Raw genomic sequence first — 13,625 nt, 5'->3', positions numbered from 1 at the left:
TCAAGGTTCTAGCATGGCCCAGCCAGTCTCCAGACCTGAACCCAATCGAAAATCTTTGGAGGGAGCTCAAACTCCGTGTTTCTCAGCAACAGCCCAGAAACCTGACTGATCTAGAGAAGATCTGTGTGGAGGAGTGGGCCAAGATCCCTCCTGCAGTGTGTGCAAACCTGGTGAAAAACTACAGGAAACGTTTGACCTCTGTAATAGCAAACAAAGGCTACTGTACCAAATATTAACATTCATTTTCTCAGGTGTTCAAATACTTATTAGCAGCTGTATCACACAAATAAATTGTTAAAAAAATCATGCATTGTGATTTCTGGATTTTTCTTTTTAGTTTATCTCTCTCACAGTGGACATGCACCTACGATGAAAATTTCAGACCCCTCCATGATTTCTAAGTGGGAGAAATAGCAAAATAGCAGGGTGTTCAAATACTTATTTTCTTCACTGTAATATAGTAAACATAATAAGCAAATATACAACTTATTAAACATAGATATGACATAATATAGACTAGTAGGCCATATTCAACCATGAAACAGCAATATATTATACAATATATTTTAGAAAAACCGTGATTGAGTGAAGCCATGTAATTCTAACATCAAAGTGGCAGGGATTACTCCAATTGACAACCTGGTGTCTGTCTGCAACTGTGGCTGATTTCACCTCTCTGCCTCCAGGGGGCCGCGGGACTGATGGCAGCCCCATCATCATCTTCCCAGAATTCCCATCTTTCAGCGAGCTGGAAGAAGAGGAGATCCAAAATGTCCTTGGCTACCTCACCAGAGTCCCCAGGTTGGTTTCACGCAGGTTTTCAGTTGCAGGCTCAATGCCTTTGGACAACAACAGATGGCAGCACACAACCACAGCGCTACTGTAAGGGATGAAGTCACCCATCCTATAAAATTAGACCTTAGAGAAATGATCAGAAGGGAGAATGAGGATATATTATGTTTAATTCCATTTTTCACTAAAATATAATAATCTTAACAAACATGGAACACCGCAGGCATTGCTAGATGTTTATGTCCGTCATGGCGGCCTTTTGGTGTTTTTTTGTCCTTGCAGCTATATCTTTTCATATCCCGCACCCCTCTCTGAATTCCCTCCTCCTCTCCCACCGGCTCGATGCACCCAACTGCCAATCGAGCTGCTCTGCCGAGCTCCGATTGGCTGTGGGAGAAGAGTAAGATGCAGAGCTCGTCTCTAATTGGCTGAGGAGGTGAAGCGGGTGGTGGAGGAGGAGTCGGAGAGGGGGGGCGGCGCTCTTTAAGGATGAGAACGGTCACCTCTCTCCATCTGCAGGCTGCAAAACAGATGATCATTGATGCAGGAACCAGACAAAATGGAATACCGGAATATAAATGGATGACAACATTGAAATATTGAGGATAATTATGCTTTTTTTAAGTCTGGAATTCCAAGGATTTTTGAGCTGGTTTGAATATTTATCCTAGGATGGATGGATTGAGGGTTGCTTGCGACTGCTGCATTCGCTAGGTAGAATGTTGCTAGTGTTTGTGTCTGCGTCTGCCCCTTAAAAGGAAAAACACAGTGCTATTGATATTTCATGTCCAAATATTGTGCTGGGCTTTATTGGATTAGATGTCAGGATGCATGTCAGCATGTTGAACCGGACCTTGACCGGAGTGGATGCTGTTACCACACACACATACTGACACCTACATTATCTTGATGAGGATGCTGCATATGGCACTCTGCATGGAACGGATGGCGAGATTGTTACATACACAAATATGCCGAGCCGAGGTTGTCATGGTGACTGTCGGGTTCTGTCGGCATCATTCGCACTGATTGTAAACACATTACTGGCAGCAACGTGTTCAACAATTATTCAGTTTTCCTCCCACATACGATATTTTTAGTCTACATCATGGCACACTGAAATGCAGCGTAAATAAATAACCAGCTTGTTCCTCTCTATTGCAGCGCTGCAGCATCAGGAGTAGGCTTCATCCTAGTCATCGACAGGCGACTGGACCGATGGGCCGCTGTCAGGGCTACCCTGCTCCGGATTGCAGTAAGGCATTGTGTGTGTGTGCAGGATCTTTGCACGTGTGTGAGCTGCAAAAAAAAACATGTCACTTGTATTTACATTGCATGTCAGCCTCCATGTCAACCTCCAGCAGGTGTCCAACACAGCCTTCAGTGGGCCCTTAGAAGGCGATTGGAAAGGGAAATGTGTCTGTTAATCATCATTAGGCAGCACTTGTTCATGCAGAGCCACCACAGTACACACATGTGTTGTCAAGATGCTTATCCGGTGCAACACTGTTTAGCATCTTGGATATATGCAGATGCATGCTAATATATGCTAATTGGGCACCAAGCTCATCAGGCTAACTTGTTCTCCCTTTGTATTTGAGAAACTATGGCCACTGTGACAGTAAGCCTCGCAGAGGGGTTGTACTTCCCTGGTCTATTATATATCCTGTATAGACAATTCTAAACTGGTTTTATGTAAGGTTTGGTTCAGGGTGTGTGTCATCTGCCCACTGTATCAACTAGCCAACAGCGGAGCGTCCTATTGCCAAGGCAAGGTCGCTTGTCGTCCCATGAGAAGCTTTGCTCCTCAAGGTCACCTGCTGCTATTCCGCTGGAGGTGGGGAAAAGGTGGGGAGTGTCCAGTGGGTACAATCTGAAGATGAACTTTAAGCTCTTGGAAATGGTTGCCATGAGGGAAGCCTCACTGTAGGTCCAGTGACAGCATTAAAATACACCCCCCCCCATCCCTGTTGCAGTGCGTTCTAGCATTTAAGGGCATGCAGTCAGCCGAGCGTGCCGGTGAACGCTGCAGGGTGAAGTGACTAGAGTGTGTTCCGATGCACACTATGTGGACAAAAGTGTTAGGCCTCCGGGAGAGTAGCTCTAGTAGAAGCCAACATGTGAGAAAATTTGGAGTTTGTCCAACCGTTGCAGCTATGGCAGCATCCAGTCTTCTACTCTTTCACTTGTTATTTTTGTCCATTCGGCTTGGTGACCATTTGCAGGGTTTCCCACAGGTCTGCTGGTTAAGTGTGGCAGTCGGCAGTAGTGCTCATTTGCATAATTGGCAGATAAGGATGAGCAATTTAGCCAAAAATGCATATTGAAGTAGCACTTATTGCAGACACCTTATTATATGAGAAAGTGCCTAACTGTTTCCCAACTATATTGGTGTGTGTGTGAATGTACAAATGTTGAAGTAGAGTTATAGCCCTTTCCCAGAGAACATTTGTGTGACAGCATTTTGCTGCAATCTCCGCAAATGTTTGTGTTACGTTTGTGTCACGTTCTCATTAAAGGGAAGATCCTGATATCAGCCTAAAAGTCTGAGAATGCGAAGACACATCATAGTAGGGTAAAACTAACCTGTTTCACGACGGTCTAATCCCAGCTCACGTTCCCTATTAGCCTAAAAGTCTGATATCGGGCCTATCAGTGGCCAATATTATTGGACATCCCTAGCTGCAATATAATAACAGAATGAAGTTGCAAATTAGGGAGTACCCAGTATGCCTTGTGTGCTTAGTCATCTTTACCCACATACTGTAAAATGGTGTTATGCGCTAACTAAGTGCTGTGTTGTTTTTTTGCACCATAAGTAAAGCAGCGTTTTGTCTCTGCATTGTTCCGCGATTGGCTGTGGTGATATGTCATTTATCTATTTATTATTTATTTAAGGAACACCTGAAAAATCTCAAGAGGAGTTTGCACACTTTCAAAGAACGACAGTAGACGTGGCCCATAGCTTCATTAATTAGCAGGAAGGAGACAATAAACTAGAAAAAAAGAAGCACTGACAGCGTGGGGAAGGGAATTGCTGCCTAGAATTATGATTAGTTATTAGCTGAAAATCACAAGAAAGATTCAAGACGTGACAGAAATTACATTTAGAATTCTCCCCCAAATTTGACAAATGTAAAAGTTATATGAATAAAACACGTAGAAGCGTGCTTGGATACGTTCACTTGGCAATCACGACTCATTCACGGAAATCAGTTGAAAATTAAATTTTCCCACAAACTTCATTCACACCCGTTAACGACCCCCATTAACAACCTATTGACTCGGTGGAGCTGAAACGCTTGAAGTGCAGACCATGACCAATGACCCCTCTACGGGACACGGTTCATGTTTCCCACAAAAGTGGGAGGGAAGAATTACTCATCCACAAAATTCACTCATCCAAAAATAATGAATATTCAGGACAATTAATGGGTCTAGTTGAACCCTTGATTGATAAGAATAATCAAGAGCTGTGTCCTAAGACTTTTGGGTGTATGGTGTATAGCATCTCACAGCTACATAAAAGCCCCCTTTGTTCCAAAGGATAGGGGGCTGGAGCTTTGTGGATTAGCACGTGGCTATCCTGCCCCCCCCCAGGGGTGCCACAAGGACATTGTTAAAAAGATGGGATAGGTTTTACAACCTGGCCGGCAGAAATTAGTATTCCAATTCTTGTCATTTATTTATGGGTGCCTTTCATCCTGTCTGTGTGTGCCCATCATAAGTGTGTATCTGAGGGTGTCTGTTTGTGTGTCTGTATTAGCATGGAGTGGAGCGGCGTGTGCATTGTCATGTTAATGCCACGAGGGCCGCACAGAATTAATGACATAAATTAGATTGGCATTGTGGATTGTGGGTTACACTTTCTTAATATACAATTAACAAAACACACAACACAACCAAAACGTGTAGTGATTGTGTGTGTGTGTGTGTGTGTCCATCATCCCTCGCTCTGTGGCTTCATCGCTGCTTGTGCATTTTCCCAGGAGAACGGTTTCCATGGCAACTACATGCAGGCATTTCATGACTAGGATGAATGTATTTGTGCTCAGCGTGTGCAGGTCATCTTTTTGACTCGGTCGCAGCTACATTTGGTGCACATTTTCTGCATTATGTAGTAGTAAATACCAATATTTATCTATTGAAATGTATTTTCTACATGATTTAAATCATTAACATTTTAATAAGTAGAAATCACTGCATTTGCACATTTCCTGATCAAATATAGGGTAGGAATCTAAAAAGGCTGCCTTGAGTTTGTGTACTCGGCTTAGTGCACTAGTCCTGCCTACCGTCTGAGTGCACTCAATTCATGGCATGTGTGGCATAGTTTGTGTTTGTCAGCATGTCGTCAATAATATAATGTCGCAGAAACCTTTATTAGACATCATGACTTCGTGCAGCCTGTGTCATGTCTTTAATGTGAGCGTGACATCATTATTCTTTCTAATGCAAACAATAAAATCCACAGAAATGTCATACGGGAGGCACTTGCAGTACTCACTGAAGCCTGATAAGGGGCGTGCATGAGCTGGAAGGTTCCTGTCACTCCTCCCAGAGAGAAGAAAATATATATATTTTTCTTGAGTCAAATGCAAGATGCTTATGTTTGCTAATATTTTTGGAACTGATTAATTGGATTTATGTGATTTCCTAGTTGCCATCAATTTCATGTTTACATTTTTCTTTTGAGAACCAAAATACCACTGTACAGTTGTCCCTTGTCACTTTGAGGATTGCTCCCTCACCGTACGCGTAAAAAAAAATAAACCTGATTGCTGTTCCGTGGTTGAAAAAAAAATATTAGACAAGTTATATGTAGTCTTCTGGTCACTAGGCATTAAAAGGTTGCATTGATGAGACATTACATTATGTTAACTTAACACGGCATGGAGTCAGCCATGGTATGTCCAACAGAACAAAAGTTCTCCTCCCAATCCATGTGGAAGTGGTAAATATTTGGCTTCTTACTTGGTATTAATTATTATTATTATGTTATATATTATTATTATTATTACTAACATTAGATAATAAAATGCTTCCTCAGGGCTCCTTTCCAGGAAATGTAAACTTGGTTCTGGTGCTGCGTCCCACTACTTTGCTCCAGCGGGCACTGTCGGACTTCCTCTTCAAGTTCAACAAGGATGAGTTCAAGATGAAGGTGCGGCTGGTTTATCTCCCTGCTCCCTTGTCATTCTTTTTATTTTCCTTGAAAGTAAATAATAGATTTCCCTCTGTTCTGCTCCACTCATGTGCCGCCCCCATGGTTCCAATCTGTCTTGCGACCTCGCAGGTGGTCATGCTGAGTTCGGTGACCGAGCTCCATGCCTATATCGACCCAGGACAACTAACCACAGATTTGGGGGGCTCGCAGGAATACTGCCATGAAAGCTGGATTTCACATCGCACCGTATGTACACACACCAGTGTCAACCAGCCCACCTTTCTCCGCGTACTGTGTCTACATGATTTTCTGCATGTCCACCACAGGCCATTGAAGCGTTTGCTCTCATGGTGAAGACAACAGCTCACACTCTGCAGGCCTTTGGCACCGAGCTGGCAGAGACAGAATTACCCAACGATGCAGAGGCCACCACCAGCCTGCTCCATGCGCACTCGCTGAAGAAGGACAAAATGAAGGTCTGTTTCCCTTCCCTTGTTCTCATAGACGGGGAGGATACTAAGATCAGAGGAATATATTTTGTTAAAGGCATATTCCAAAAATAAATGGGGAAAATGTCATTTTGCAAGAATAAAGTCAAAATTGTAGGAGACTAGTCCAGGGTGTACCCTGCCTCTCGGCCGAAGGCAGCTGGGATAGACTCCAGCATAGCCTTGCGACCGTAGTGAGGATAAGCGGCATAGAAGATGGACTGGAAGTTACGGTATTATGGGGGGAAAGGTGTCATATCACGGAATTAAGGAAATGTCAAAGTTGAATATTTGAAAGAATAAACAAAAGGAAAATTTAAGAAGAAAAAGTTCATACCAATTAAGTAAAACTGAGATGTAGTTTTTTCATGAAATATATTTACCTTGCCAAATATCAAAGCGGTCCATGCATGCTTTTTGTTTTCCACTATTGTATTATTATTATTTCCACTATTATATTCAAACAAAATCACATGTATTTTCCAGGAGGACCTGCAGGTGGCGCAGTCTCAAGGAGGCCGCCTGTTGGAGTGCATCAATGAGCCTCTGCACACGGACCCAGACTACAACATGACCCATGATGAGCTGGACAACTTAGCCACTGTACAGCGGTAAGAGGGGCTTGACAAAGTAGGAAGAGCAACAAAATGCTGTGTTGGTTGTGTTGGGGATTACTGTACATTTTTTATACTCATTTTAACCATTTTTTCTCTAATGTCTTTGAATTACACTTCTCAGACTCCTGGGTCAGTTGGATGAGACCGAGACGGCATTTGACGACTTCTGGGAGCGGCACCGTACCAAACTGGAGCAGTGTCTGCAGCTTCGCCATTTCGAGCAACACTTCCGTGAAGTCAGATGAGAACAAATTACCAGGCCCTCGACTTGGAGGAGAAACATCGTCTCCAAATTGTGGTTGTGTTGACGATCGCAGGTACGCTCCCAGCTGGACGTGATATCACAGCGGTTATGCAGCTTCTCAGAGGTCAGCGTGAGCCCCGCCCACGCCGAGCACGTCCTCCAAGAGCTCAGCAGTCACGAGGAAAAGGCCTGTGTAAGGAACAGTCACACAAACAGAACTGTAATGTAGTATAAAAAATGACAGTAGTTGCTGACTCTAATGTTGTGTACAGTTACAATAGAGTCGATGGACACTTGATTTGGTGGTGATGTTCCAACAGGACCTTCTGGACTACGCCCTGTCACTAGCCAGTGAAGGTGACCGGCTAATCGAGAGCTCTCACTACGCTGAGGACTCTATTCGGCCGAAGTGCAGCGAGCTGCGGGGTGTGTGTGAAGAAATCAGTTCCACTCTTAGGAACAAGAAGAGCTTCCTGTTAACAGCAATGGAGCTCCACCAGGCTCTGGAGAAGGTACTCAGGCGTTTCTTTCTGTAAGAACATGAAAAGGTAAGTAACAGACTTGTTCCTTCAGGCTTCCTGTTGGTGCGAAGAGGGAATCTTTTTATTGGCGAGCCAGCCAGTCGACCGATGTCAGTCACAGGATGGAGCGGAGGCAGCCCTGCAAGAGCTGGAACGATACCTGGAGACCGCACTGCTTCATACCCTCGTCGACTGCGGTGCCATCTGCTGCCAGTATGAGGCGGTGCTCACGCCTCAGCTCAGGGTCAGTGTGTCTGAATAATGTAGGATTGTTTATTTGCGAGTGGGCAGGGATAGTTTTTTTTCACATACATACATACAAAAAAGTTATCTATATTTAAAAAAGTCTTCCGTCTTACTAACGTCTTCCATCAGGACCAGGTCGATAGAGTTTTTCAGAAGCAAAGCTCAGTCCAGGAGATGTTTGAGAAGAGACGCATCAGCCTGAAGAAACTTGCCGCCAAACAGACACGTCCAGTTCAGCCTGTGGCACCCAGACCAGAAGTCAAATCCCCTCAGGCATCCCCCAGTATGCTTTTTTTATCAAGATGCAGGAGTATTATGGACTTGCACAAAATGACATTGTGCTTTCTGTTTGTCAGCTCAACAAAGAAAAGAGAGAAGGTACTCTGCAGATAATGCCCTCTGCAAAAAGGTAACAAATACGATCAAATACGACACCTTTGGGGGGCCATGCTGAAGGTTTTGTTTTGTTTAGTTGGAGTCGCCTTTACACAATGGCGGCACCAGACATGCCTCCCTCTCAGAGGAGGAAGAAAACCTGGCTGTGCTGAGACGGTGAGCACCTTCAGACTTGAACAAAATGAAACCAGCCTGTGTGTGTGTGTTAATGTGCGTGTGTGTTTTCCAGCCATGTGATGAATGAACTGCTGGAGACGGAGAGAGCATATGTGGAGGAGCTTCTGTGTGTTTTGGAGGTGAGCTTTGGCGGTGGCGGCGGCGTGAACGAGTCGATGGAGTTGTTGAAAAGCGGTGCTTGTGTTGCTTTTAGGGCTATGCAGCAGAGATGGACAACCCCATCGTGGCTCCCCTCATTCCCAGTGTCTTGCTGAGCAAGAAGGACATCCTCTTTGGGAATATGTCTGAAATCTACCAGTTTCATAAGAGGTAAGCCTCTTTCAGAGAGTAAATAAACGCCTGGCCGTCTGTACACTCGTGCAACTCTTCTAAATTGGATTTCCAGGACATTTCTGAAGGAACTGGAGGCATACACTGACTGCCCTGAACTTGTGGGCCGCTGCTTTTTAGAAAGAGTAAGCAACTTAATTACCACCTTAATTAAGCCTCATCAATTGTTGCAGAAAAGTACAAATGTATTTTTCTTTGATCAGATGAAGGACCTACAGATCTACGAGGCTTACTGCCAGAATAAACCTCGCTCTGAGAGCTTATGGAGACAGTTCTCGGACTGTGCCTTCTTCCAGGTTTTTACATTATTAACTTCAACAAAAGCTTAATAATTATCTTTTAGATAGAGTGATATCCATTAGGGATCAACCGATATGTTTTTTTTGGGGCCGATACCGATTTTTTTCCATCACCTTTAGCCGATGGCCGATTTTGCTTGGGCCGATATTTGTGGCCGATACTGCTTTTGATTCCTCAATTTACATGAAAAAATGACCATGATTACAAATATTACAGGTCTCCTATTTAAACAAATATTTATTAAAATGTAAACACTGAACACAGTAGGGGCAGCACGGCGGTCTAGTGGTTAGCGCGCAGACCTCACAGCTACAAGACCAGGGTTCAATTCCACCCTTGGCCATCTCTGTGTGGAGTTTGCATGTTCTCCCCGGGCATGCGTGGGTTTTCTCCGGGTACTCCGGTTTCCTCCCACATTCCAAAAACATGCTAGGTTAACTAGCATTTGGCGACTCCAAATTGTCCATAGGTATGAATGTGAGTGTGAATGGTTGTTTGTCTATATGTGCCCTGTGATTGGCTGGCGACCAGTCCAGGATGTACCCCGCCTCTCGCCCGAAGACAGCTGGGATAGGCTCCAGCACCCCCGCGACCCTTGTGAGGATAAGCGGTAGAAAATGAATGAATGAATGAATGAACACGGTAGGATTCAGCTTTCTTAAACACACATTTAAACAGCATTATCAACTTTAAAAGGAATAAATATTCAACCATGTGCAAAACATTTCTGTCATAGTTTAAATTTATCTAGCATCAATGTGATGACTGCTCCTCCGCAGCGTGACCCCCTCTCCCCCGCCTCCACACACACAAACACATCACACTGACACAATTTAGTACAATATATAAAACATTTCTCTCATCATTAAAGTTTGTGTTGCGCACGATAAAGACCTCTCATAAGCAGACACGGCTGCTCCAATTCCTTCTGTGTGTGTGTGCGTGCTTGGAGAGAGCGCACACACACAATACGACACGCATTTAAAGTTGCATAGTTGTTCATTCTTCTGCTCAACTAGTGAAAGTGCTTTTATTTGTCTGTTACGTTGGTATGTGATGTTTTTGGCCTTTCTTGTTGTCACACCGTGACTTAAACTGTTATGCCTAGCAATGGGCTTAGTAAAGTGGGCTTAGTAAAGTGTTAAAAGCAAGCTAACTCTATTACTTGTGAAAACGCGCCCTTGATGTGATTCAACAGTGGGGGGCGGGGTACGGGGGTCCTCTGCCGCGGATGCCTGACTGTAAATCATGCGGTGAAAAAAATACATCGGCAAACCCACATGCGTATCGGCCGATACCGATACAAGGAAAAAACGCAAATATCGGCCCGATATATCGGTCGATCCTTAATATCCATCTTCACCTGCAGTTTTAACCCACGGGCCTTCAGTGGGCACTTAAGCCATCTCTTAATACCACCACTACCACGTCACAGTTATACAAATGATCAGTAATTCACAATCGCAATACAGCACAAGGATGCATGGTATTACAGAATTAGGGACAAATACAGTCCCATTATTACTTATAGCAGCAAACCCGGGTAAGACTTTATCTTTGACTACATCGTCCATTGTTGAATGTTTTGTACACCAGGAGTGTCAAAAGAAGCTGGAGCATAAACTTGGATTGGACTCCTACCTCCTTAAACCCGTTCAGAGAATCACCAAGTACCAGCTGCTGTTGAAGGTGACACGATGTGATGGTGGGGGGTTAGCTTGGATGACCCGCAGAAGAGTGACAATGCTTTCCTGACTGTCTTTGCAGGAGTTATTAAAATACAGCAAAGGTTGTGATGGCTGCAACGACCTCCAGGAGGCGCTCTCCTCCATTCTGGGCATCCTGAAAGCTGTCAATGACTCCATGCACCTGATTGCCATCACAGGATATGAGGCATGCACGCATTGTTGCCAGGTTTCAGAATTCCTCCGTGCTGCTTGTATGTGACGATAGCTTCCTTTCCTTCCTCCAGGGAAACCTCTCGGAGCTGGGTCGGTTGCTCATGCAGGGCTCCTTCAGTGTGTGGACGGAGCACAAGAAAGGTCATGCCAAGGTCAAGGACTTAGCCAGGTTCAAGCCCATGCAGAGGCACCTGTTCTTGCATGAGAAGGCCCTGCTCTTCTGCAAGAGGAGGGAGGAGAACGGCGAGGGATACGAAAAAGCCCCGTCGTACAGCTTTAAACATTCTCTCAATGTGGGTGCACCGCCATTTCAGAATAGAATCACATGTATAAAGTTGGAAAACTCAGATTTCACTCACTCGTGTCGCCTTTTCACCATGCCAGATGAGTGCAGTGGGGATTACAGAGAGCGCTAAAGGAGACAACAAGAAGTTTGAGATTTGGTGTAATTCCAGAGAGGAGGTCTTTATTGTCCAGGTAAGCCTGTTAAAGTCAACTGTTGCCTTTTTTACACCCCACTTTTTGTATGATTTGATTTTTTTCGAAAACATTTTCGAGACAGGGCTGCACGGCGGTCTAGTGGTTAGCGCGCAGCTAGGAGACTCGAGTTCAATTCCACCCTCGGCCCTCTCTGTGTGGAGTTTGCATGTCTCCCCGTGCATGTGTGGGTTTTCTCCGGGTACTCCGGTTTCCTCCCACATTCCAAAAACATGCTAGGTTAATTGGCGACTCCAAATTGTCCATAGGTATGAATGTGAGTGTGAATGGTTGTTTGTGCCCTGTGATTGGCTGGGGACCAGTCCAGGGTGTACCCCGCCTCTCGCCCGAAGACAGCTGGGATAGGCTCCAGCACCCTGTGACCATCGTGAGGATAAGAATAGAATAAATGAATGAATTAATTAATTTTCAAGACAACTTTGCCTGCGTTTTCTTTCATCCAGTATTGCACATAATGACTAGAACTCGTTCCGCGAAACCAAAGCCTTGCTGACTCGCTATACATGCATTTTTTTTATTGTTACTGCTAAATACCCCGCCATGGGGCCAAATAAAGTTGTGAGTGCCCGAACTTTAATAAAGGTGAGTTCTAAGTAAGAGTGCAGCTTTCTGTGTATGTAGGGCACTCGGAAAAAGTATTCACAGCACTTCAATTTTTCAACATTATTATCTCTCATTGGATTGCAGAATCAAGTTTTGAGGTTGTTTTTTTTTTTTTAATATTTAAATATATGTGCAGGAGCCAATAAAAAAACAGCTACTGGCAATAAATGACACCCCTACTACACTACAAGTTGTTTTTTATCCCACCATGTAAACGCAAAATGAATCATTGAATGCTCCCGTTCCATATTATTTGTCACGTTTAGGCTCCCACGCCTGAGATCAAAACGGCATGGGTGAATGAGATCCGCAAAGTTCTCACCCAACAGCTGAAAGCCTACAGAGGTATTGTTTGCGCCCACCTGCTTCGGCTACTTTGGATCCCTTCCTAACCTTTTGTCCAAACATTGGCAGATGCCAGCCAGCAGAAGAGCGGCGACTCCCCAAACCACACCAGCAACAACAGCTCTATCTCCCTCAGGTTGGCGCTGGAGACAATTCCAGACCCATTTCAGTATATTGTGGTGGTGACGCTATCTCTGTGTCTTCACGCAGCCCCTTTTGGAGCAGCAGCCAGAAGAACCAGAAGAAGCAGGACGAGAAGAAGCCAGAGGCGAGCCCCGTGTCCGACAGCGTCTCTTCGCCCAAACACAAAGGTGAACACTCTTCAAGGCGTCTTGGGCCCGTTTGAAAACTGCTTCGGTATCTGTTACTGATCTGGACTCGTGCTCTTCTCTTCACCACGCTCACCCACTCTCATTTCCTTTGGCTGCTTCCTATGTTCTTTTGTGATTGCCGTTTCCCCACATTTCAACGCATTGCTTCCAGATGAGACGGTGACAAGTCCAACCACGGACAGGTCCTCCGTGGCTAGAAAGCGTTTTACTTTGCAGGGCTTCAGCAATCTCAAGAGTCCAAAAGGTAACCTGATCAAACCGCAAAGGGCTTTTTATGTTGGAGTGCTGTTGACCAATCATTGCCCATCAACTGCACTTTAAACTATCCCAGTCCGGATGATATGAATAACGAGTAAAATCCCACATTTGCCAACAAATTCCTACCCAAGATTTCACAGCGTATGTTACATTTGTGTACACAAGCGTGCCATGTAGGTCAGATCCTCCGGTGGCCGGGAAGTACAGTTACCCAAACGGAAAGGGGAGTCCACCAAATCCCTGATTTTAAAAAAGTGATACCATTTTGACCTATGCAGGACGGGGATTTGGTACATTTGCTTTCCGCTTTGTCGGTGGCTGGGAAGTTCCCAACACTCACAAACTGTTTAACGCTTCAACATTTCAGAAAACATCAAATGAAATGTTTCCATTTTAGTAGCATAGAGTTG

The 13,625-nt window shown here is 44.6% G+C and overlaps 1 protein-coding gene across 6 annotated transcripts in view; it reads left to right on the top strand.

Moving 5' to 3' along the window:
- Positions 1 to 13,625, top strand: part of mcf2la (mcf.2 cell line derived transforming sequence-like a) — a 32,366-nt gene that overhangs the window by 14,008 nt on the left and 4,733 nt on the right. For 4 of the 6 annotated variants that reach the window (XM_058050806.2, XM_058050804.2, XM_058050803.2 and 1 more), the window contains exons 3-27: positions 687 to 801; positions 1,957 to 2,047; positions 5,843 to 5,956; positions 6,089 to 6,205; positions 6,286 to 6,435; positions 6,934 to 7,058; positions 7,186 to 7,300; positions 7,382 to 7,501; positions 7,629 to 7,820; positions 7,882 to 8,073; positions 8,205 to 8,358; positions 8,432 to 8,484; positions 8,548 to 8,627; positions 8,701 to 8,767; positions 8,842 to 8,957; positions 9,034 to 9,103; positions 9,182 to 9,274; positions 10,875 to 10,967; positions 11,046 to 11,171; positions 11,251 to 11,472; positions 11,564 to 11,656; positions 12,547 to 12,625; positions 12,695 to 12,761; positions 12,836 to 12,936; positions 13,109 to 13,201. In XM_058050806.2, coding sequence (XP_057906789.2) covers positions 687 to 801; positions 1,957 to 2,047; positions 5,843 to 5,956; positions 6,089 to 6,205; positions 6,286 to 6,435; positions 6,934 to 7,058; positions 7,186 to 7,300; positions 7,382 to 7,501; positions 7,629 to 7,820; positions 7,882 to 8,073; positions 8,205 to 8,358; positions 8,432 to 8,484; positions 8,548 to 8,627; positions 8,701 to 8,767; positions 8,842 to 8,957; positions 9,034 to 9,103; positions 9,182 to 9,274; positions 10,875 to 10,967; positions 11,046 to 11,171; positions 11,251 to 11,472; positions 11,564 to 11,656; positions 12,547 to 12,625; positions 12,695 to 12,761; positions 12,836 to 12,936; positions 13,109 to 13,201 — 2,838 coding nt within the window. Of the gene's footprint in view, positions 1 to 686; positions 802 to 1,265; positions 1,507 to 1,956; positions 2,048 to 5,842; positions 5,957 to 6,088; positions 6,206 to 6,285; positions 6,436 to 6,933; positions 7,059 to 7,185; positions 7,301 to 7,381; positions 7,502 to 7,628; positions 7,821 to 7,881; positions 8,074 to 8,204; positions 8,359 to 8,431; positions 8,485 to 8,547; positions 8,628 to 8,700; positions 8,768 to 8,841; positions 8,958 to 9,033; positions 9,104 to 9,181; positions 9,275 to 10,874; positions 10,968 to 11,045; positions 11,172 to 11,250; positions 11,473 to 11,563; positions 11,657 to 12,546; positions 12,626 to 12,694; positions 12,762 to 12,835; positions 12,937 to 13,108; positions 13,202 to 13,625 lie in introns of those variants that run through there. The other 2 variants (XM_058050807.2, XM_078796792.1) reach the window with 2 other exon arrangements.

This window comes from Doryrhamphus excisus, linkage group LG15 (genome assembly GCF_037039965.1).
Source record: "Doryrhamphus excisus strain RoL-2023G ecotype Guam linkage group LG15, RoL_Dexc_Guam_v1.1, whole genome shotgun sequence".
NCBI classification, from domain to species: domain Eukaryota; kingdom Metazoa; phylum Chordata; class Actinopteri; order Syngnathiformes; family Syngnathidae; genus Doryrhamphus; species Doryrhamphus excisus.
This window is presented reverse-complemented; position numbering and strand designations above follow the sequence as displayed.